Source organism: Opisthocomus hoazin, chromosome 4 (assembly GCF_030867145.1).
Source record: "Opisthocomus hoazin isolate bOpiHoa1 chromosome 4, bOpiHoa1.hap1, whole genome shotgun sequence".
In the NCBI taxonomy this organism is placed as follows: domain Eukaryota; kingdom Metazoa; phylum Chordata; class Aves; order Opisthocomiformes; family Opisthocomidae; genus Opisthocomus; species Opisthocomus hoazin.
Window position 1 is genome coordinate 12445092 of NC_134417.1, and position 24121 is coordinate 12469212.

Below are 24121 nucleotides of genomic sequence, written 5' to 3' on the forward strand. Positions count from 1 at the left end.
AGTATCAAAACAGATAGCAGAATGGCATAGCTTAGATCTAAAGACTGCTCTGAAATGTAAAATAGAGTACAGGGTAGCAGCGGAGGACAACTGACTGGATTTTAGTTCTAGAGTATGGGACATTAAAAAAAACAAACTACTGGAACAGAAGTCCCAATTATATATTCCTCCTGGAAAGGCTGTCAAGGGAGGAAAACTTCTTCACAACTATTGACTATAATTATAAAAATTGATAAGTATTTGTTATACACATTTTTCCTGAAACTGAATTACTGGAAAATCTTCTCATCTTTTGAATTTGACAAAACAGTGCGGAAGGGACTTCATTGCGTTACTGCTTGTGCAGTAACATCTCATGGCACAAATCACATTAAAGCTAAGGTTTTAGCTAATATTTAACAACTCTAAGACTGAAATGGAAAAACCAACTAAACCTAACTTATAGATCGGCTTCATTTAACATTAGATGTGTAGCTTTTGAAATGCTGATATCTTTTTTTCAGGTTAAATACATTAAAATTGAAAGAAGAGACATCTTTAATGTATATATGCAACAGCAATGGAAAGCAAGCAGCTGCTGTTGTGGATCATAGTTACCATAGCAATGCATTCCCATAGTCACTTAGAGACTCATTTATAATAATAGGGGCTTTAGTAAAGAAGAATGCAAAATTTGCCAATAGCATTCATATGGTTTCCTGTATTACAGATTTTCGCTGTTTACAATAAGATAACTTTATTAGCAGATGGACAGTCACCACTGAACGAACATGATGAAGTAAATTAGAGAGTTGGTTTTCAGTTCCTTTCTTCCAATCTGAGTAATTACTTATAAAGAATCCTTTGAAATCAGTAACATCAGACCCAGGACAACTCATGAAAAGTCCAAGCCAATGTCCAATCAATGTTCTTCTATTAAATTTGGTGCTGTCTTATCAGGTTCATACTTGTATAAAATAATACAAAAAGAAGAACAACTTTCAGGGGCCCACAATTTTCATGCCATGAAAATTCTGATTAATGTAAAACTTGCCCACTGATCATTGAGTGGTATATAGGAAGAAAACAAAAAAAACCCCACCCTAAACCCTCCCAGTAGACAAACCTGAAAACCCACATTAAGCAATGATACATTTAAATAAACAGATGTATACTTACACATAGAACTAATTGAACAAAATTAAGCTACGTGTAAAAGCAGCAAAATTCTGTGCTGAAAGAAAATACCTTATGTGTTTATTGTAAAACTATTGTGTAAAGTTTGAAGATGAAAACAAATAATTTTCATTGAGACACTTCACAGTTTCCACGAGAAACAAATAAAATAAATTCACACAATAACATAAGCACTGTCACCTTACTGTTACACCAATATAAAGAATGTACTGCATGAAATCAGAATAAAAATCCATGCTGATTTTAAAGGACAAAAATAATGACTATCCTTAACCTGTACTTGAAGATGTGAATACTTTTGGAAATTTTGATATTCAAGTTCAGTGCTATAATCATCAAATGTGCATATCATGATGATAAAGCACATTTGCTAGGATGTTGATTCAGCAAAATAACCTGTACCATTGTTAAGCTGTTCAAATAACCTGTAAGGTTCTTCAGCTGTTCAAAGAATATAATACAAGCAAGGAAGAAAGTAAAAGGAAGAAGTAATGGAGGAAGAATGCCAAGCAGGTAGAGCACAGAACAGAGGTTATGCTACACGTCCTCAGGCAGTTGCAAACATCATCCCTCCCTCTTGGTCTCCAAGATGACTGGGATAGACCGTTGGCTGGATAGACAGTTTACACAGCCCAGCCGCATATCCAGATTCCTTCAGTTATGTTCTCTTTTCTGCTAAGAGACTGAATTTGAAAGATGTCGGAGGATATTGAACGTTTGTCCCAATCTGTGGATGTCCCCCAACATAAAAAGGCAAAATTTTCAGAAATCTCAGGCATGCCCACTGCAGCTATTCCTGTGACACACACTTCTGAACTATGTGTATGTAGTCAGTCTGATGCATGTGAACATAAATACGTAAACTCTTGATTATAAAGCTGCAGAACTTTGAATTATTCTTCTTGGTACATCTTTCAGACTTGCCTGGGTAAAGTGACAATGAGACAATGATCCCTATTTTGAAAGTGGCAAGTGGATTCTGTGACTGAATATGGGAATGAGTCTCAGACAATTAAAAAAAAAAAAGAGGATACTCTAATTTGCAGTATCTGCAAGAATTTTGAGATAGCTGTCATTTTGGACAGCTGCTCATTCTGTAGTTTGAAATAAGAGCTCAGAGTGAAGTACCCTAGTAATTCTGGGTGGGTGGTTGCTTTCTCGTTATGGAGACAAAAGGCCTGGATCTATTCAAGTCTTCTTTCAGATCAATATACTAGATAATTTAATGCTGTGCAAGACATCTCTGTAGCCATACAGTCTGTGATTTTCATGAAGCCTCTTGATGTCTCCGAAAACAGTGGGAATGTATTATGTCCACTTACATTAAAGGTCTATGCATAACTCCAACACAACATTGTTATGGGAGATGAAACATATCCATATATGGAGCCAGCCATAATAGGTAACTGTTAGAAAGACACTTCATAACATACAGCAAACTGAGACCCTATTGCTGAGCTACTGCAAAGCAGCCATCTGTACCTATACTAACCTGCTATACATCAGAGAACTTCACGTGCTTGCAGTCCACTGATAGTCTGTATTTTCGTTCCAGTCACTGGAATCTTTGATGAATTACATTGTCATACATAACAAGTCTTCACAGGAAAACTACTGCAGTTTATTTTGAAGCTTAGTTGGAAGGCAGCAACTCTAGAAAAACAGGAAATGCATATTATAGTGCATTATCTAGTTTGTTTTGCATTCCCCTGAACCTTGAAATGGATTCCCCTTTCCTCCTGACATGTATCATTCACAAATCATGCTTTTTAAGAGCTACAAGATGCATCTACCATTTTCGCAATTAATCATTTTTACTCAGTCGCTCTCCCTCCTTTGCTTTCACTTACCAACTCTGCCTCAACTTTTTTTTTCACTTTTCAGTATTCCAAATGCAATCAGTTGCATCTTCCTGTCTCCTTTGTTTCTTTAAGCAAAATTTGTAAATCTGTGAAACCAAATTACAACCACATTGTACAAAAAGGCAGCCTCCACCTTCCTTTATCCCTCAGAAACAACCCCCAAAGTCTCCAATGAATACTATGAAACCAGAAATAGCAACTTCTATGTAACTCAGAACAAGTTGTCTGATCTGTTTATAAATAGCAGATTTGTTTGCTTATGGATTTGCAATGTCAAATGCTTTAAGAACACTACATTGTTGTTGGAAAAGCGTATTAGTTAAACTATTCAGAAGATTCTTTGTACTTTAAAATGATGTTTTCACCTAGTAAAGATTAAAATATTCTGTTCATATTCAGAAGGATCAAGCTGTTTTCCTACAACGGAGCAAATGAGGAAGCCTGAGAAATAAGCAACGTAGAAAAGAAACATTACTTCAATGTATTTGTGTATATTTGGATTTGTTAGTGACTTATTAAGCTACAGAGTAACTAATTTTAGATGGAGAAACAGCATGTAAAGAAGACGAGACAAGCTTGGCTAGTGAGTTTGGAGTTTACATCCAGCAAAAGAAACAGTTCATCTTTCAGGACCTATTATTATTTGAAATGTGGCATCAAGCAGTGTGTCCACAAATGAATACCTGAGTAAAGGAAGACTACGTATATTTATTTGTTATGTATATGTATTTATTTTCTAGTAAAACCGGTGGTTTGCAGACCAGAACTTGCTGATCGGATGATTTGACCCTACAAACAGCATTTAACAAGACGTGTTGAATGAGATATGGTCATGCTTGACAGATCACTGTACACACAACAGCGTGACAAAACCTCAGTATGATGGATTCTTTAGTTTTTATACATATAAAGGTCAAAACACAGTACACAGGGAGATCAGTACATGCTAAGGTAAAAAGCCAAATATATTTCCAATATTCTACCTATTAAGCACTTAAATTTATGTATCATGCAAATGAAAATAACTGGAAATTATCCATCTGCTACACTTCTTCCCCCAACCATCATATCCCTACTGTACTTTTGAGACTGAACAGGTAATATGAAGGTTGTCTTTAACTTGGGGGAGCACAGGCTCACTTGAAGGAAAGCCATACTGGAAGAGATTAAGACTTTCACCCTTTTTTCTAGTTAATCTCTTTTATTCTGTTCTGTGTCAGCTTTACAGAATGGTTCTTCACCTGTGGCCAGTAGCATCGACAGCACTGACAGCAGAGCACGCGAAGGCTGCCTGCACAGCACGCTACCTTCTCCTTTCCACTGATGAGACGGTGACGGCATGTACTGACAGGACGAATGCGTTCTGAAGGATCAGGTGTAGCGAACCCACCACAAAACCGAGACGTTAATCAAACACACGAACTGCCTCGCGCCAGCGCTGGAAGTTTAAAGTGGAAAACCTGTCCTGCGGCCCCAGAGAGCCAAACTCACTCTGTAAGCTGTAAGCTCACTTCAGTTGTTCGTAAACTACACGCGGTTGCATGAGGTGTTTTGCAGGAACCTCTGTTCTGTGCTCCTTCCCTGACGAAAAGCACGGCAAACCGGGCACGACGGGTAGGGCTCCCGCCGCCGAAGGGCCGCGCCTGCCCCGAGGGCGGGCGGCCGGTCCCGCCGTCCCGGGCGCTCGGCAGCCCCGGCACCGCCATGCGCGCCAGCGAACAGCCGCTCAGCGGCGGGTCTGAACCGCGCCGGTACCACCGCGCCAGGCGACGGCGGCGGGACCGCGTCGGCGACCCTTGAGGGTGGCTTTGAGGCGCGGGCTGCGGCGGGGCGGGCAGGGCCGCCCGAGGTGATGGAAACCGCACTGGCCGCAACGCATTCGGGTTCCGCCGGTCGCGTAGCGCCGCTGGCCCGGGCCGGTGTTGGGCGGGCCGCTTCCCGCTGGCAGCTGGTGAGCGCCGGGGCCGCGGGGCGGAAGGCGGACAACATGGCGGTGGCAGCTGCCGACCGCGCAGCTCGCTGCCCGGGCGGAGCGAGACTCCGACGGGCACGGGGCTGCGCAGGCGGGAAGGGCACCCCACCCCGCCCCGCCCCTTCCTCAGCGCGCGCGCACGGCCCTCTCCGCTTCCAACCGCGTGCGTGGCGGCCCCTCCCTCCGGCGCCGAGGGAAGGGGGGGTTGGACCGCACGCAACCGCGCCGCGTCACGCGCAGCCAACCGCCACGGCCGAGGCCCCACCCCGTGTGGGCGGGGGCAGCGGCGGGAGGAGGAGACCCCGCGGGGCGGGGCGAGGGGGGGAGGTGCGCGGCTCGTGCCCACCTCCGCGGCGGCGGCGGGAGCGGCGGCGGCGGCGGGGCCCCTCCCCGGGGGCGGGGCCGCCCGGGCCGGCGGGCTGCTGGCGCCTCCCCCCCCTCCCCTCCCCGCCGTCCCCTCAGTAACTTGGCCGCCTTTTACCGGGCGAGCGGCGAGGCGGAGAGTTTACTGGTGCCGGAGCCGCGGCGCGGCCGGGGCGCGGAGCGAGCGCGGCGGAGGGCGGGGTGCCCGGGCCGGCCCGGGACGATGCTGCGGCTGGTGTCGCTGAAGTTGGGGCGGCTGTACCGCTACGTGAAGCTGGCGGTGCTGGGCAGCCTGGCGGCGGCGCTGGTGCTGAACACGCACTCGCTGCTGGCCTCGCTGCAGCGCAACGAGCTGTCGGAGCGGCGCTTCCTGCAGCTCAATAAGTGCCCGGCCTGCTGGGGCACCAGCTGGTGCCGCAAGTTCCTCAACGGGCAGCTGCGGCTGGAGAGCTGGGGCCGCCTGCGCCTCTTCGACTTCTTCAACGTCAAGAACGTCTACTTCGCGCGCTACGGGGAGCCCCGCGAGGGCAGCCGCCGCGTCGTCCTCAAGCGCCTGGGCTCGGCGCAGGAGCTCGCCGACATCGACTCCAAGATCTGCCGCCGCGCCACCGGCAGGGGCCGCTGTGACCTCCTGCAGGCCCTGCACGCCACCGAGTTCGCCAGCCTCAACGGCGACGTGCGGCTCCTCACCCCCGACGCCGTGGAGGGCTGGTCGGACCTGGTGCACTGCCCCTCGCAGCGCCTGCTCGACCGCCTGGTCCGCCGCTACGCCGAGACCAAGGACTCGGGCAGCTTCCTGCTGCGCAACCTGAAGGACTCGGAGCGCATGCAGCTCCTCATCACCCTCGCCTTCAACCCCGAGCCGCTGGTCCTGCAGGTAAGCGCGCCCGACGGCGCTCGGGCGAGTGCCGCCCGCCATCGCCTGCTCTCCTTGGTACTGCACGGCCGCCCCCGCCCGCCCGCGCCGGCCGGGCCCCTCGCTCCGCGGCCCTCCCTCCCCCTCTCCCCCCTCTGGCTGGGGTCTCGGCCGCCGTCGCAGCCGTGTCGGGGGGAGCGGGGCCCTGCCAGGCAGGCCTCCAGCAGCGGCAGCGGGCGGGGTTCTCCTCTGGGTCTGTGCCCTCGCAGGGACTCCCACGTAAAGCCCAGAGCCGCGGGGGGGCTGCGGGGGGGCTCTCCGATCGCCACCCGGGGCGGGAGGCGTTTGTTTGTCTCGCTCGGTCTGACAGTTTCTCTTTCTCCCTCAAAGACTCTGTTTTGCGTTTTCCTCGTTTGCCTTCCTCCTCGGTGCTGCCGTGCCCGAAGGCTGCAGCCCGTTCTCCGTCCTTCCCGCCGCCCTGGCCCAGGCGGGGAGCGCGCTCCGCTGCTAGGTGGCGGGGAGGCGGCGGGCGGGCAGCTGCGGGGCAGCTGCGTGCTGGCGGGTCTGTGCCCGACTTACAGTTCGTTCAGCACTGGGCTTTGATCCTGTGGCATCTGCCGTAATACACACTCCCTAGGCTGCTGTGGGAATCGGTGATTGGTTTTGTAGGGTCTGGTTTAAATAGGCGGTGGGTAGAGACTTTACCGTAATGCTGTTGTGCTTCCCTTGTCAAGAACGGGACTCGTGCTAGCTCGTGTTCTTATGTTCTTTATTTAACTAAATATAATTTTTGTTTTTCTGTTGGTAAAAATTAGAAATCGGTATTTCATAGCCTGAAAACAGAGCAACAAATAAGTGAACAGTATTCTCTTTTCAGCAGTTATGTGTTTATACTCTTTAATTAGGAGGACTGGTTATGTGCGCAGACCAGAAGTTTGTGCTTTAACGTGCCATGTAAATTTTCAGTTACGAAACTGCTTTATTCTCTGGCACCACTCAGTTGCTTCTATTGCATTTGTGTTTAGGTTGGGAGCTTTGTATTTTGGCTCTTAACACTATTGACGGAACTCCAAGTGTGCCCTTAGTGAAAGTTTGGACTCAGAATTGTTTGGTCTGACTACTGGACTATCCTTGCCTTTATCCAATGTATGATGAAAAGAATATTTGCAAATATGTTTGAAAGCATCACTGCATGATTACGGTTATAAACATCTGCTGTTTCTCTAGTAAGAGGCCAAGAAATATCTAATGCTCAAAAAGCTGCGCTGCAGGCTTTACCCTCCAGCAAATTCACCTGCTGATTAATTTCTAGAGAATGCACTTATGAACTCTATTTAATGAAAAATATGCTTTTTGGGTAGTAAGTCTTCTGCCCTTCCGTCTCTCTGTGTACAGCTCTTGGGTTTTGTTTTCAAAGTTTGCAGTTTGCTTCTCAGTGGACTTAGGGTACAGCATGTCTCTTCCATTTTGCCGTGAAGTTGCTCCTGAGCACAGTGAAAAAGGAAACTCCACTTAAGCAAGAAAATCAAACCTGCTTGGCTGAATATGTTTGGAAATTCTTCGACAATCAATTTGTTTTGGCTGCATTTCATGTAACTTACAGTTTTGGTTTTGAACACTGGTTCCAGCATACTAAGCATAGACTTAGATGGCCAGAAAACAGCTCTGTATGTTTCTTCATCATTTGCCACGCCAATGTATTCTTCACAGACAAGGGGTATGGCACAGTTGCAGCATTTACTGTTGTGGGGTGGATCAAAGGCAGTGGGCAGCACTGCTTGATTTGAGAGCCTTGATTCCTGTCAGCTTCTTGATAAGCTGTGGATGAGTCCTGAGGCTGACAAGCAGGTCTGTTGAAGAGATGAAAATGTTTGAATGTGAACTGAGCAAGTACTTTGCTCGCCATTTATCTGAGCGAAGGTGCTGCTGAGAGCAGAGCAGGTCAAATCGGTGGGAGTGAGGCAGCCTTTACCAGTCCAGAGCATGGTAAAGTTGTCTGTCACCTCTTATCAGATCAAAAGTGCTTTGCAGAGTCTGGTAAATGCTGATGAATAGACATATCCTGGGAAATATTTCTGGGGGACTTCGGGCCATCTTTGTGTGTTGAAACACTCTTAGCATATTCTCTAGAAGAGTATTAATCAACTTTGCTAGCAGGTACTAATGGCTTGAATACCTTCTCTCAGTTGGGAATGAAATGTCTTAAATATATGAATCTAAATGAACTCTTCTCATTTGCATAACATGTCACGTACCACTCCATTATCAGCCTCTACCCGAGACACACGTGAGGAATGGAGAATTCTGTGTTATGCAGCTATTGCAACAGCAAGATGCAGGACACTCTTTATGAGAGGTGGAGTAACTTTCCACAAGTGATAACTGACTACTGAGAAGTTTGCTTGTGTTTAGACATATGTAAAACATCTTATAGTACAGTGTCTGCAGTATTGATGAGGGCACATGTTGGCATGGGAATGACTTGTAGGCTTGCTCTAAAAATCAGCTGCTTCCAAGAAAGGAAACCCGCATCGCATCATGTGAAGATTCAGATTTTAATTTTAAATGAATAAATAAATAAAAAATGGATGCATAATAATGGATAACTGGTGCTGTCTGTCTGTCACTGGAAGGCACAAGGAAAAGTATTGCTAGTTTTCGCCTTGGGCTTTTCATGAAACACTACTGTGACTGTTTAAAACACTGTCATGAATAACAGTTTTAGTTTAGAAGCAGAGAACTTCTAAATTCTCAGTGTTCGGTGTGTTAAAGTTCTGTGTTGTTTAATTAAGTTACAGGAGCAACCAGATGTAAATAAGCACTGAATTTAAAGCTTGATCTTTGATTTATAGTAGAAAATTCACTGTCATCATCTGCTAGAGGTAGTAGTTTGTGGATTATAAGACTTTATCAGAGGGTGGGATTTTAGCTTGAAGCCTATTTGGAGTATGGATTATTCCTAAAGTGGCGTTGCTTACAAAGTGCATATTGTGACAACTGACTTACAGCTTTTGCTGCAGGAAGTTTTCCGGTGGGGCTGTAACCCACAGCAGGATATACTTTTGTTACAAGTCTCTCAACAGTAGTAAACCAGCACAGTTTTGTATAGATTACTTCTTCTAACCCTTACTCAATATCTGTATTTTTTATAGCTTTATTGTTAACCTTCTTTAGCCACATTTGTTAAACAGTTGCATAGGTGTATTCAGTGAAGAATTCAGCCACTTTTGCCATTGAACTTCATGAAGCAAATGGAAGGACAGCTGCGTTATTATTCGGTACAGTTTACATCTTTTCTAGGTATTAAAATATTATTTTTACTTTCATAGAATCTTGCTAAACTAGTCAGTAATTAAATCCTCTCATATTTTTTTAATCTGAATTCACATTTGAATGAAACAACCTATATGTGAAGGTTGAGGAAAGAATTTTTTAGCTTGAAGTGTAAATATTTAAGATTTAACTTCTGAGAGGCTTGGGTATTTTCCTTCCTCTTTCTAACAGTCCTTTCCTGCAATAAAGGCAAATAGTTTTTAGTAAAATAAGTTCTGATTTGTAATAAAAATTTACTACATCTAAACCAATATTTTATATAAACATGAACAGCTTATTTGGACAAAAGCAACAACAAAACTTGCTACTGTTCCCTTCAACTCGTTTAAAGGAAAAGGGAGTATTTTAAATAGGAGTCACCTAGAGGATAGGATCTGTGCATGGCATCTGATTCGTAATTGAATATGATGGCTGTGTGCGTCAAACACTTGCAAATATCGGTCGGCCAAAGTTGTCTTGTGAAGAAACAGCAAAATTTTAAAAATAAATTGGATTGCAGACTGAGTACAGTGTGAATATTCAATTCTTGCAGAATTCATAGAACCAGCATGGATGTAAGTAGGTTTATTCTCACCCTATGACTTTTTATAAACCACCCACCTTCTAGTTTGTCTTTTAAAAATAGCTGTAGTGGAGAAACTTTCTTCATTTTTTTAACTGTGATGTGCGCTCAAATAATGAATCTTACTCAACTTTATGAAGTAACATGATTAATTTTTATCTTCACTGGCAAATAGAAACATGAACTTACTGTTACAGAATCAAAAATGTTTGCTGCCTATTGCTAATTTCTGTAGAGGCCAAGATTGTTGTTCAGTCTTCGACTCTTACACAAGTTCTGCTCTTCTCCCCACCCCCCAATTCCTAACAAGCTTTTTTTCCAAAACCAAGGCAGTTCAACACAAAAGATTTGGGGAAATAGTTTAGCTTTTTCTAGACATACCTCTTATTTTCCATAGAGCTCCTGATCTCAATCAGTCTCCACATTTCCTATTTAGAGCCACTGTGGCTGTCTCTTAACAGTTTTGAGCTGCTGTCATGGTGCCACCATAGCTGCCGTGCTCTGAGCAGTGTGCAACCACGCGTTGTCCGACACATGAAGGCCTGTGACAAAATGTGAAGTTTTGTCCTGAAACATGACACCCCACCCCCCAAAACCAACAATGCCCAAAAAACAGGGCGAAGTGGAGAATCCCTTGTTCTGGGAGTTAGGGAGACTACAGTAGAACTCACTGCTGCTGAAAGTAAGAAATTGTTTCTAGGTAAGAAAATTGTGTTTTTCAGGAAAGTGGTTGTATTTCTCCTTAAGATGTTATGCTTAGCTGAAAAGGCAGCTTACATCTGTCCTGGTGAAACTGAAACATAGGTTCTAGGAATCGTTGTGGCAAAAGTGCACCTAGAGCTGGCGTTGCAATGCTCAGTGCTGCCTTTGTGCTGGCTGCTGTACTGGTGTACGGTACCGCTGGGTGCACTATTCCAATGACAATGCATTTGCTTTGTTTTCAGAGCAAACTTGACGTTTGCACACAAACTTTGCTATTAAAATATAAGTAAAGAAAATGCTGCAAGTAATGTGAGGGTTTTTCAAACTGTAGGTGTCTGTGCATTATATCCAGAGTGCATTAATGCAACATTGTCTCGAGCTGGAGCTTTTAACGGCCTGCTTAAAATGGAGATTCTGCAAAGAACATGGTGAATGTTTGTATCTCCTGTGTAAATTACAAGTCTCAAAGACTGTTATTTTTCTGACTCTTAAGAAAAATACCAATACCTTTATGGAAAGTAGCAGTATTTCTGCATTTTTTTAGTAGGCTGTGTAAATCATTGCCCTTCCCTCAGATATGTATTTAGCTTTCTAAATGCTTAAACTTAATGGCTTTATTCTTCTCACAACTTCTGATCATTGTTATTCCTCATGGAAAAAAAAAAACCAAACCAACAGCTGTATCTCTATTCCTAGTATAATTACTCTGCATGCACAGTCTTTGGCCACATAACCGAAAATGCTTCCGGTTTTTCTTCATGTCATCATTGGGGTTTCTGTTCGGTTTGGTTACGGGAAGAACAATAATTGACATCTGGTAAACATATATTAAAGCATTAACTGTGATCTCATTGAAACAGTTTCTTGCACTGAATTCACACAAAGTATCAATTTAGCCAAATGTTTTACAGAATTATTTTACTGATCCATACATAATTCAGTAAGAAGTAAATGGGCAACTTTTCTTGCCTGGGATTTCTCTATTCTTCTTTTATCGTAGACACTGTTCTAGTCATAGGTTATTTTCTGTAATTCTATTCTAAATATGTTGGTAGAATGCCAGCCAGTTTAATACTTGGTGCCTTTTAAATTTTCTTCATTCAGTTTGATGTTTCCGATACAGAATTCCTATGCTAAATAGCAAGTAGTGGATTTGAGGCAGTTATTTGCACTGCCTGATGTGTCCTCTAGTGCACTTGTATTATTTAAGTCCTGCCTCATACGGATACTGGCGTTGTGACATACTAACTAGTGTTTAGTGTGTAGTATTTTAAAATGTTGAATATTTTCCTCTGATCTTTATGAAAAAGTTAAAACCTACTTGTTTGAGATCAATGGTTACTTGTCATGTTATCTCCAGCTGATGTGAGACTCTATGATTATCTGCAATTTCATGTTATTCCATTTTTAAAGATTCACTGTATACTGCTACAGATATATTAAGTTATTTTTTGCAGTGACATATGAGCATACATGTTGGACCAGAGCTGGCTCATACTGTCATTTTATCATATTTAATTATGTTATGTTTAATTATGTTCCTTAAATAATCAAAACTATTTTTGTCGTGCTTCTTGGTGAAACTTTCCTGAAGTGAAGACATGTAAGCAAAGTAAAAGGAATGGTTTAGAGTAGTGTAGAAATTCTTCAAGTTATTGTGGGGTAGGTATTATGATGAATGACTGTCTTAATCTAGAGGCTGCTGAGAAATCACCCTACAGACATAAACAGAAGTCCTCCTGATAAATTGCAATTCTTAGCAGTTTCCAGTAACACAAAAGAAGCGTGTTACCCCACATTCCAAACCTTGAAATACCAGTGTTGTCCATTTGCTTCTAGTATGTCTGATGTAGAGGAGGGAGCTGTATTTTACTTCCCTGAATTAAGTAATTGAGACTTTGTTTTAGTCTCTTCAATTTTGTAAATTAACTTTCAGAGTAGGCCATATCTGCTAGGACTTCTTCATTGTGAGATATTCCAGACTCGTAACTGATGAGAAGTAGATACTGATAATTTTCATCTATTGCAAATTTAATTGGAACAAGCTTTAATCAACTACAAACTAATTTGAACAGGTAAAAAACAATACGACATTAAATTTTCTTTTCTCTTGTTCTTGTCTTTAATCATTATTCATTAATTTGTTTGGAGAAATGACATACCTCTGCTAACATTGTGAAATACACCTTTTACAGTTCAAGTGTTCAACTTAATCATTGAGCAACTTCCAATTCTGGGTGGGTTTATATTTAGAGTTGTTTGTGTATTTTTGTCCTATAGTGTGCCAGTTAAGCCTGATATGTATCTCTTGTTGCATGAATTGTATGTAGTAAGTGGTTGAAATGTAATAAAACTGAACAAAAGTCAAATAAATGAAAGAAATGTAGTTTCAGTGGGAATACTAATATTTGGAATATTCAATGAAACCCACTCTTCATTGCGTCTATGTAGACTATATATATGTATATGCTTAATTTTCGTGGGAGTTTTAGTTGAATGTAAAATTATTTTGTGTATAGTTGAGAATTCAGTTGTTTTCATTATACTCACTAGCATTCACATATACATTTGAATACCTATCTTCTAGAATGCACATCATTTCCTGACAAAAGAAGGCATCTGTGTTTAGACTGTGCTTTTTAACCTTCTTTGATCTGAAAAGTTTAATTGTAAAATCTGATCTCCAGGTCTTTGTGGTTCCAGAGCTCTACTTATTTGCCTTGGTGACGAATACAAGTGCTACTTCTGTTTACACTGCAGAATCAACAGTACTCTGCGAGACAGAACTAATTTTTTTCCTTTTGAGGAGGAGCATATTTAAATTCTACTTGCCATGCCAGTTTGTGCCTGGGCAAACACAGTTTAGTTGGATGATTTTAGCAAAGGCATGACAAAGGGTGTAATTTTGCCATGAAGGTCTTCAAGGTCATAAGGAGTCGGAAGAGAAGTCCCCACTCTGTTCTGCAGATGTTTTTAATTTCATCATATTTAAGGTGTAGCTCTTTGTTTGTTTTTGGGGTTGGGGGGTGTGTGGTTTTTTTTTTTAGATGGAACTCACTTTATACAAAAATTGGTAGTGACATAGCATCTTGTAGAGTAGTTTTGAAAATGAAAAGCATATTTTTTTAATGGTACAGTGGAACTGTAGCTCAAAGATGTCAGTTGTTAAACTGGTTTGGCTTTTTTTGGACTTGATTATTAGGACGAGTTATATGCTTGATTATGATAAACTAATATTCTTTTAAGTGTTTAATTCAAAGGGGATTTGTGTTATTGCAGACTACAATATGCCTTATCAGCTTCAAGCTGGTGAGTATTCACTGCATGATCTAATTCACAGCTCTGAATGCTCAAAACTGGTGGCAGATTTGTATATCTTCTAATGTTTAGACAGATGGAAGTGAGGAAGACAAATGCACTGATAGTGTGTTTTATGCTTCAGTGAAATGATAAATTCACCCTATTAACTGTCAATATTTATTGTCAGACTACAGTGTGTTTTTTTTAAAAGACATAGATGCAGCATTATTCTTTGAGGAACAAAATGTGCTTTGTCCCTTTGACATGGTTTATTTAGGTTTTTAAACCGTGCTTAGAGAGGTATCTTGTAGTTACGTTAATTAGGGCAACTAAAATATTTTTTTGATATATGTGTCACTGGGAATGGAGGTAGCAGAAGTTTTTGTCATAATTATGTTTTCCATGTTTCTATTAGAAGATTATACATATTTCTCTGTGAATAGAGAAGGGTAACAACTTTAATGAGGGAAAACTTACTAAGCTACCTGTTTGTAGTTTTTCGTATGCATTACTGTATTTTAAACAGCTTTTAAAAGCTTATTTGTCTGTGGTTTCCATGGCATTTATGTGTATATTCACAGATAAAATGTGAGTGGGTGCATCAGAATTGCAGATTCTTTTGTCAGATAGCTGTTTCTGGTTTTGAACAAGAGCTTAGTTTTTATCTTAATGGTCAAATGCACATTTTAAAGTCTTTAAATAGCATATTCACATAAAAAATATCTAATTAAATATACTACTAATAATTTGAGAATTAAAAGAAAAAATAAAATAATGTTATGCATTACTCCACAGAAATCTGAGATTTTTGGCAGCTATGTAAGCTTTTTGTTTCTAAATGCAACTTGTGCATGGAAAACGTGTTTAAGGACCATACAAATTTGTGTTCATGTCTTACTGGCTTTCAAAATTTTAGTACATGATGAAAAAAGATCCTCATGTTAAGTTAGCTGCAATTTCATCTAGAAAGATGCTTTAAAAATAAAATAGTACAAAAAGTTACAAATCTCTGCTTGCAAAGACAACAGATCTGCACTTCAATTAATATTCTTGCCAAATTCACCAAGTGAATATAAACCTGCTGAATGGGGCACTTGTACATATTTTTATCCCCTTCCTCGGCTACTGGCTTGGGTAATGGAGTGTAGATGTGGCTGTTGCGTGCCAGTTGGAAGGGTGCCAAAAGAGAGATGTTGTTTGTACATGTGCAGATGTTGGCAGGATTCCCTGCACTCCTGTTGTCAAAGGGTCTTTTTTATTGCCACAGAGTTATAAATATATCTGTGTAACAGTATGGCATGGAGATTTTTACTAGTACTGTTTGAGATGTTCACTTCTTAATAAACCAAACTGCTCCTAGAATTTCTTGTGTGAAATGAAATTCAGTGTACACAATGGAGGAAGCTTAAAAGATGTGTTTTGAAGATCAGTGTACCATTGTGGCTAATGCTGTGCTTTCAAAATCAGTTTAATCCATTACGTAAATCCCTGCTGCTGATGGAAAGGAAAGGTTCTCTTAGCTCCTTTCCTCTTTTCTGCACCTGGCTGTTCAGGCCTTCTCGCTTCCTCTTGTCAGTACTAGCATGATGTGGTGATGTGATGAGCTGGATCAGGCTACTGATCCAGCTGACCACCAGCCCAGAGAGTACCAGCTGCATTGCTTTCCTAAGGACATGGAGGAGGGGATGGAAATGAGTGTTCTTGATGGGTTGGGAGGGATGGACACCTTCACTTCCAATGGTAGCATGGCCTTTGCCAACTTCAACTGTTTGTGGTTGAATTTGTATTTGGAAAGGGAGGCAAAGGCATAAGCAGAGCAGGACTGGAATACAGGAAAGGAGAGACATGGAAAAGAAAAGGAATGAGGTCTTCCGAAGTCATACTTAGATAAAAATATTTAGGTATCATTGCTGTAGCAATTTATGTGAATATATTGCATTGAGTGCTGATTAAATGCAGCAATATGAAAATATTATGCACAGTTGGTGAAATCAGTTAAACCTGTGTTTATCAGAAAAAGTAACCGGATAAATTTTCTCCAATTGAAGATACAAATTTGGTTTTATCAGATATGGATAAAGTAGACTTGCATGGGATATAGGACTGAAAGGTACATACATTTGGACTGTTCCTTTGTAAATAACTAATTTCATTTGAAAGAATTTTCCCCTTGGATATTGCTGGAGAATTCATTGATTCAATGACTTTTTGGATCAGAGGCTAGTTAGTAGTCTCTTTAAAGAAACTTGGTTCCACTGTCGTGGAAGCGTGCTTACACAGAAAACCACTAGTGAAACATGCAAGCAAGTTTTGTGAATAAAGATTGGAGTGTGTATGGGTGATTTATATTACTGTATTGACTGTTGGGATCTAAGCCAATCTATTTTGTTTTTTCAGGGCTTTTTTAATACTAAATTTGGAGTCTTAGTGTGTGAATTGAGTATAGCTTTAACTTTGCTGTTTGCGTTTCAAGAAGCAGTATTAATTCTTCCAAGTAGATGTGGCTTGCAGTTCCTTCTGTATTACAGAGCTTCTAGTGTTTCTGACTAACATCAGTATTCTAACCTTGGCTTAGCGTCAGCTGATGCCTAATGTTTAAGATAAAATGATCAAAACTTTGTTAGCAAAGGAAGCACAGACATAGGTAAAATTAAGGATTGTTGTAAGGGAGGTATGAATTCTAAGGCTATGGTAATTGGGTATGTAAGCACTCACAACTTTTCTAAATTTTTTTGTTTTTTGAAGTGGGATACACACACAGATGGGTGAGTGCTGGGCACCTCTTCCCTGACTGGTCTTGTAGTTCAGATCTGTTCTGCATGATGTATTTCCTTCCAGTGTCTCTTTTTCTCCATTTACCGTATATGTTTTCTGCCATCATGGATTTCAGGAGGTATAAAGCTTCTGTTTGGACTGAAACCCACCATGCCATTCAACCCAAATGTGGTAAAACCTTTGCTACATCATCGTTGCAGAACTGATTACGATTTGTTTCTGGTGACACGATAGCAGAGTAGTGCATGGCAAAGGAGCATGTGCACAGTGATATCTCCTAATTGTTAAATTAGTGTACATTATATTCTGAGAGAGTGCTAACTTCTGCGCGTTTGGGGCTTCTCAAATTAATGTTTTTCTGGTTTCTGCCTGATGCATAGTATGGAGGATACCTTTTAAATGCTTGTCTGTTCAGATTGAAGTCTTGGGGCACATTCAGTTAACAGAAGTAGGAAAAATACGCTGGTGTGTTTTTGTTTTTATCACTTGTAGTATGTTATTACTATTCAGTCTCTTATGTTAACTTCCATGAAAGCTGCTGTTGGAGACAGATTTTACTTTTGATAAAAATGTGATGTGGCTGTGTGTAATAGACACACAGAGTATTTATGTAGCAATTAATCAAGAGGTAGCCTGTTAAGGAGTACTAGAGGCGTAAGAAAGCCTAAGCTTTCTTTTATACCTTAATCTGTTCTGTAATCCTTTCTGTAAGAAATCTTCAAGTGAGAGGATCCTCAAAGGAATCCAATCAACTGGGAAAAATGGGAAGGGGAGGGGAGAAGGAGGTGTCGCTTTTTAAATCTTTTTCCTTCAGGTTATTAAAAAAATCATTTTTAATTAAAAATGTCAGATACAGAATTATCTTGGTGGGAAGTACACTTGCATTAGTACAACAGATGTGTATGAAACACCAATAGAAAAAGATAATTGATGGAATTGTGCATGTGTATGTGAAAATGTGTATCTTCCCTTTAGTAGTCTAGCAGGGCCTCTTGCTCACGTAAATATATTTTGTGTTGTTTTTTTCTTTCCCCCCTAACTTAGAAGTACATGGAAATGTAGTGTTGATGGATGTTTACAGGTGTCTCTCCTAAATTTTATTGAACAGCCTTTTAAAATCTAAGCTGTTTTGTATTAATGAAAATTTTAAAAAATCTTTTTATGTACAGAGTTTTCCATCTGATGAGGGCTGGCCATTCGCAAAGTACTTAGGAGCATGTGGAAGAATGGTGGCTGTCAATTACGTTGGAGAAGAGCTGTGGAGTTACTTTAATGCACCATGGGAGAAACGAGTGGATCTGGCCTGGCAGTTAATGGAAATAGCTGAGCAGCTGACAAATAATGACTTTGAATTTGCACTCTACCTCCTTGATGTCAGCTTTGACAACTTTGCAGTTGGACCAAGAGATGGGAAAGTTATCATTGTAGATGCAGAAAACGTTCTGGTAGCAGATAAAAGGTTAATCAGACAGAGTAAGTTTCTTTCTCTCCCTTCCCCTCACGCCATGTCTCTTGATTCTTTGCAAGCACAATATTTAAAGTATGTGTAGTTGCTAAATATCCATTTTGTTGGCTTTATAACTAGATTACTAATTAACAAACTAATTATCTCTCATCTGCAATTAGATTACTAATTAACTTGACCAATTTGTCAATTTTATGAAGCATTGCGCTTACCTGAACTTAATTTACATATACTTTTAATCTCTGTAATCCTGCTTAAATGGGGAGGTGGAGGTGGGAGGAGAGGGTTTGGACCTTGGACGGGTTTGTACAGATGGATGGACAGGCAGACAGATGGGCTGGCTGGCTTGTCTGCAGTAGCTAGGAGACGTTCCTTGCTTTTTTTCCAGACGTCTGTAAGGATGGAAGTCTTGGCATTCTGTTTTCTGTGAATGACAAGACGGTCTTATGGCCTGCTTTGCCTTGGTTACATAGCCTGCCTCTGGTTCAGTTGTTCAGGTCGGTGCTCTGTAACAATGGAGCTGAAGGAATGAGTAATTTTAGTGCTGTTTCCAAATGGGAATAGTGAAAATTCATTCATCTTTCTGTCAACTGTAAAAGCTCAAAGCAGTGGCAGCAGAAGAGTTGTTTGACAAAGTGTCATTACATGGGTTTATATTCCTTTTGAGCTTATAAGGAAAACTTTACAGACCTAAAGGCTGAACATGAAACCCAAGATTCGACAGAAGTTCATGGCAGTAAGCCAAGTGATTCCAGTTTGCTTTGGGTGAATGTTTTTTTTTTTTTTTTAAGCTTTGCAAATACACTTCATATGCTGTGCTGCTGAATGAGATGGTATTTGCTATCCACATACTTTTCTACAAGGAAGTATGTTTTTTGGTTTTTTTTTGGTGGTGTGAAGTTTTTGTTTTGTTTTTGTGTTAGATTTATTATACGTTCTCAAGGAGCTTGGATTGAAATTATGTGAGTCTACCAAGAAAACCTTTTAATGTATTGGATATCCGTTACACTTACTTTAGTACTTATGGGCTACACAAACAAACTTTCTTTTTTTTTTTTTTTTTTCTTTTTCCACCCTCTTAAAATAATATTACTTAAGACTTTGACTTTTGGAGCGTGTCTGAATTGCTCAGTCACAAATATGACCAAATGAACTTTTTCAAAGTTGATGTGTACATGGAATAAGAGCAAGTAGCATCTTGCAGAAGCTAAATGCCAAAAGTGTCCTGCTGACGTCTGTTGTCTATTGTTCTCAGACTAATTGGATCTAACTAGGATTTTGCTGCACGATTTGTAATCTAACAATTAGTCAAGAACACAGAAAACAAATAAAGACACAAGAAAGTTCTTAGTCTTTATATAATTTGACATTTAATACTGATTTCATTAATATCCTGTAAAGTTTCATTAAACAATCTCTGGCTAGAGTGATTAATATGCCTGTTTAGATAGTTGAATGTGTACATTCTGTCTAATTGCACTGTACAGTAATATCTGATTGTACTCTATGTGGGATATCATAGCTGAGTTTGATGAAGCCCTTTTTCTCCATTCTGCTTTGCTGACTTTTTTTCAATTCGGGTTTGCTGTTCATTGTATGAATTTTACATCATATTTTTACAGTTTTAGCAGTCAGCCTTCAGTACATGATTTTTTTCCCTAGTCTGGCTTGCAGTACACCATAAATGAGTGGACCAGTAGTCAGCTCAGACACTACCAAACACAGATACATTTTTCTTTGTACATCACAGTGCTAAAAGAGATCTGCAAAACTATGAGACTCCATGATACAGACCTCTTCTCAAACCTGGCAGTAATCTAGAAACTTAAGATGAAAGTTTTCTAACAAAAAGTAGTAAGAACTCAGGAGATCTCATACTTAATAACCTTTTATGTGTTATTGTAGAAGGTAATTTCTGTAAATCAGGTTTTTAAGTTAAAGAAAGCTTTGTGACAAAGCCACTAGTTACACCTTCAAATTTTGATAACTTTTTAAATACATATAAGGAAGGGTTGATAGATGTATGTAAATGCCGTTTGTTTTGTTGAATTTTTTCTATTCAGAGATTATATGAAATGCATCTGCTTTTTTATACGCCCTTCTTAGTTACTACCATGTCTAAAGTAAGAGGTTGGAAGATAACGTTTCAGAAGTTTATGGCAATTACTTTGCAATGTTTTTTTTGTGCTTTGGTAGACCACTTACCACTGTTAGTTCCCAGGGCAACTGGGGAAACCAAATCTGTGTTGCTAAAATAAATCATGTTACTTGTTTCTCTGTGAACTTCAGTAGTGAATCATTCTCTTGTACTTGTTCGTGCTACATTTTTTCCTTTGGGTATCTGTGTGAATGTAGATTTCATGTGTTTTAGTGGGCTGTTTTTTCTGCTTCCTTCTCTTTGCTACCTATTTTACCCTTTTTCTTTCATTCCCTTGTTTTTTGTATTGCCAGGACCATTTCAGCAGAAGGGTTTATCAAACCGTCAGATGCAATCTTAGACTAGAACATTTAAGAAGTCATCTAAATAGAGTTGGTTTGTAGTTTAAATATTACCAGTTTGCTGTGTATTGAGCTTTTGATTGTATTCAGATGCACATATGCCCTTTCCTCCTCTCTCTCAGTTTGTTTTTTTACTGTCTCCTTATATTTCACAGATAAACCTGAAAACTGGGATGTATGGTATGAAAGCAAATTTGATGACTGTGACAAAGAAGCTTGTCTGTCCTTCTCGAAAGAAATTCTTTGTGCTCGTGTCACTGTGGACCACAATTATTATGCTATTTGTCAGAACCTTTTATCAAGACATGCCACGTGGCGTGGCACTTCTGGAGGACTACTTCATGACCCCCCAGCTGAAATTGCCAAAGATGGCCGGCTTGAGGCCTTGCTGGATGAGTGTGCCAACCCAAAGAAGCGATATGGTAGATTCCAAGCGGCGAAAGAACTGCGTGAATACCTTGCACAATTGAGTAACAATGTGAGGTAGTCCACAGTGAAAATTTTTTTGCAACACTGGCTAAAACACTATTGCAAAGACACATAGAAAATGAAGTTTTGAACTTACGTATTAAAAAGAGAAAATAAAATAAAAAGAAACTAGTTTCTCAGTTTTCTAAGTACCATAAAAACATAATTTTATGGTGTTATAATGTTCCTTTGCAAACAGACAAGGTACTCACTGAACTAAAACTTGAGCTACTATTGACTCTCCTCCCTAACTATTTAAAAGGGAGTAGGTAAAAAAAGACTGTGATAGCTTAATTGACAGCTTGTGTGTCAAAGGGTACTTTACATAAAACTACATTAGTGTCACAGTTTTGTGAAGCTGATTTTCTTACTTGGAAAGTCAAGTTAGACTGATGGCCTGTTTTAAAGGCCGTTTTCCTGACATCATTGTCTCATTTTTGTGTTTGTTTAAACACCTTGAAGTGGCATTCACATCCACGTAAATCTAGCTGTCTGCATTGTTGCAAATTTAACGGGCTTTCATGTTAGTACTGTGCAGCACGTTCCTACTGTGAGTGCAGGATTCCCATGTTTACTGTCTATTTTTAGGGAGTTTTACACTGTATTTTACTATGCTTAGACATTGTGTATTTTTTTTAAGTTCATCATAAACTCAATTGTCATTTGAACTACCATTCATTTGATGTCCTTTGTAGTTCTGCCATTGGAAATATCACTTGATGTAATTATTGTACAAAACTTTTACCCTTCATGCCAGTATATACACATGACTGTTTAGCAGGAAATCATGGTGTGAGCAAACTCTTATTTTTAACAGAGATAATTTGAGAATTGGAGAGAGACTACAATAAAAAGATCTGTATGAATTTAAATTGGGGATAGAAGCTTGACTAAAAGTAAAAGTTCATTAGTCCAATGTAGTTAAGCGTAGACCAAAGAAAATGGTTTTGTTTATTAGTTTCTAAACAAATAGTAACAAAAAAAAAATGCTAGCAAAGGTAGTAATTCTCAAGATTCAAATTTCAGTTGTCCTTGTTTACTCTTTGAAGAACTTTTAAAACTGTGTGCTTATACTAGAAGAAAACCCTGATCTGAATAATAATAACGTCTAGAAAGTTAGCAGTTTGTTTTACATCATTCCTGATTCTGTTGAATTAAAGTGTAATGGAGTTTACTGAATATTCATCTTTTGGTTTACCAACTAAATTGATCTAGTGGTATTCACTCTGGACACCTTTTATTGAACAACACCTTTTATTGTTGGCCTGTTCCCAGTGCAGTTCAAACTGACTTGCTGAGGTTTGTGTAAATCTGGAGTTGTTCTCATAAATTACAGTTTTTATAAAAATCTGTTAAAGCTACAAGAACTCACTTCAAAGCTTGCTTTTTTTTTTACAACTGCTATAATGCTTCATTTTTCTGAAGTCTTGTTCATAAAAAGATACTCTTAGGAAATGTATGCATATTACTTCTTGTAACAGTAATGAAGGAAACGACTATTTCTTAAATGTGTGTGTAAAACAATATTTCATACAAGCTAAAAAGAATTCTGAGCGAGGTAGTATGTGCTACTTTCGAAAGCAGAGCTAGTATAGCTCGCAGACTGCACCAGAAGACTGATGGAAACAGTTGCTTTACCAAATTATTGCAAGGTGAGGAAAATGGCAAACTCACTAGCAGGCCCTTCTTTCTCAAAGCTCAAGAAGTTGAGCCATATAAAGATGCAAAGTGCTTTTTGATTTCTTAGATGACTATTTTAAGGATATTTTAGAATTCAAAATTCTCACTTGAAGTCATCTTTGCCTATGTAGTCCTAATTTGCTCCCAATCCATTGTCTTGTTTTCTGAAGTTAAAATGCCCAGTGCAGCTTTTAATTTTCATTTGTCCCCTCCCCTCATTTGAAAATGGTTTTACATACTTGCCCTGGCACAAGCTGTCAGAGAAGGTTCATGTTATTTTTTGTCGTAATATCCACTTATTTGAAGAAAATAGACTAGCCCTCAGACTAGGTAATACTAGCCTACCATAAAAGCCTTGACTTATCACTAAAGTTGATTTTAAAATATTTACCACATTTCCCAATGAGCGAGTGGAGTATGATTGTTCAAGTTGTAAAAGAAACAAACACTGCCAGTTCTGTTTACTACTTGAGGCAGTTCTGTAACTGTCAGAATGTCCTGTCAGATTTGGTTTGGGGTTTAGTTCCCTCAGAAATAATTTACTAAAGCTGATTATAAAAGGAATTTGGAACTTAAAAAAAAAAAAAAACAAAAACAAACTACAGGGAAAGTATTGTGGAGAGCAATAAATCTTGTTCCATTTGCACCTATCAGATATTTATTGTACAATAACAATTTATATTTTTAGTCATTGCCCATAATTATTGATGAACACAGTGAAATATTTTTGAATGAGGTGTTTGGGGTTTGTATGTGCATTACAATTGTCCTTTTGTACTGTAAGTTACTGTTTGATTGGAATATTTTATCAAAACTGTCTCCCTGTGCCTTTATATTACAAGAAAGTTGTTTCTGCAACTTCTAATGATATTAATAAAGAATACTTTAAGAACCTCATCTCAGATATTGATTTTCAGATCAATCAGACTTTTAAGATTGACTTAGTCTAGGATGCACTAAAATATACATAGAACTAGTTTGTGTGGTATTGCAGAATGGACCATTGTCAAAGTGACAGACAGGAACTTTCCCCCCCTCCTTCTTTCTAGTAGACTGATCCAAAGAATGATCTGTCAGGAATCTTTTTGTTTTTGAGATTATCATGAGT

At 39.9% G+C, this 24121-nt stretch overlaps 1 protein-coding gene across 1 annotated transcript; it reads left to right on the forward strand.

Moving 5' to 3' along the window:
• The first annotated feature begins 5537 nt into the window (after positions 1–5537).
• On the forward strand, positions 5538–23612 carry DIPK2A (divergent protein kinase domain 2A). The gene is made up of 3 exons (XM_075418015.1): positions 5538–6250; positions 18071–18374; positions 21021–23612. Exons 1-3 carry the CDS (start codon positions 5597–5599, stop codon positions 21350–21352), a joined length of 1290 nt encoding a protein of 429 aa, XP_075274130.1. The 5' UTR covers positions 5538–5596; the 3' UTR covers positions 21353–23612.
• Positions 23613–24121: the final 509 nt, after the last annotated feature.

Coding starts and splice junctions, on each gene's coding strand:
- DIPK2A (XM_075418015.1), top strand. CDS start 5,597: ATGCTGCGGCTGGTGTCGCTGAAGTTGGGGCGGCTGTACCGCTACGTG. Junction 6,251..18,070: donor CCGAGCCGCTGGTCCTGCAG/GTAAGCGCGCCC, acceptor TTTTATGTACAG/AGTTTTCCATCTGATGAGGG. Junction 18,375..21,020: donor TAAAAGGTTAATCAGACAGA/GTAAGTTTCTTT, acceptor TATATTTCACAG/ATAAACCTGAAAACTGGGAT.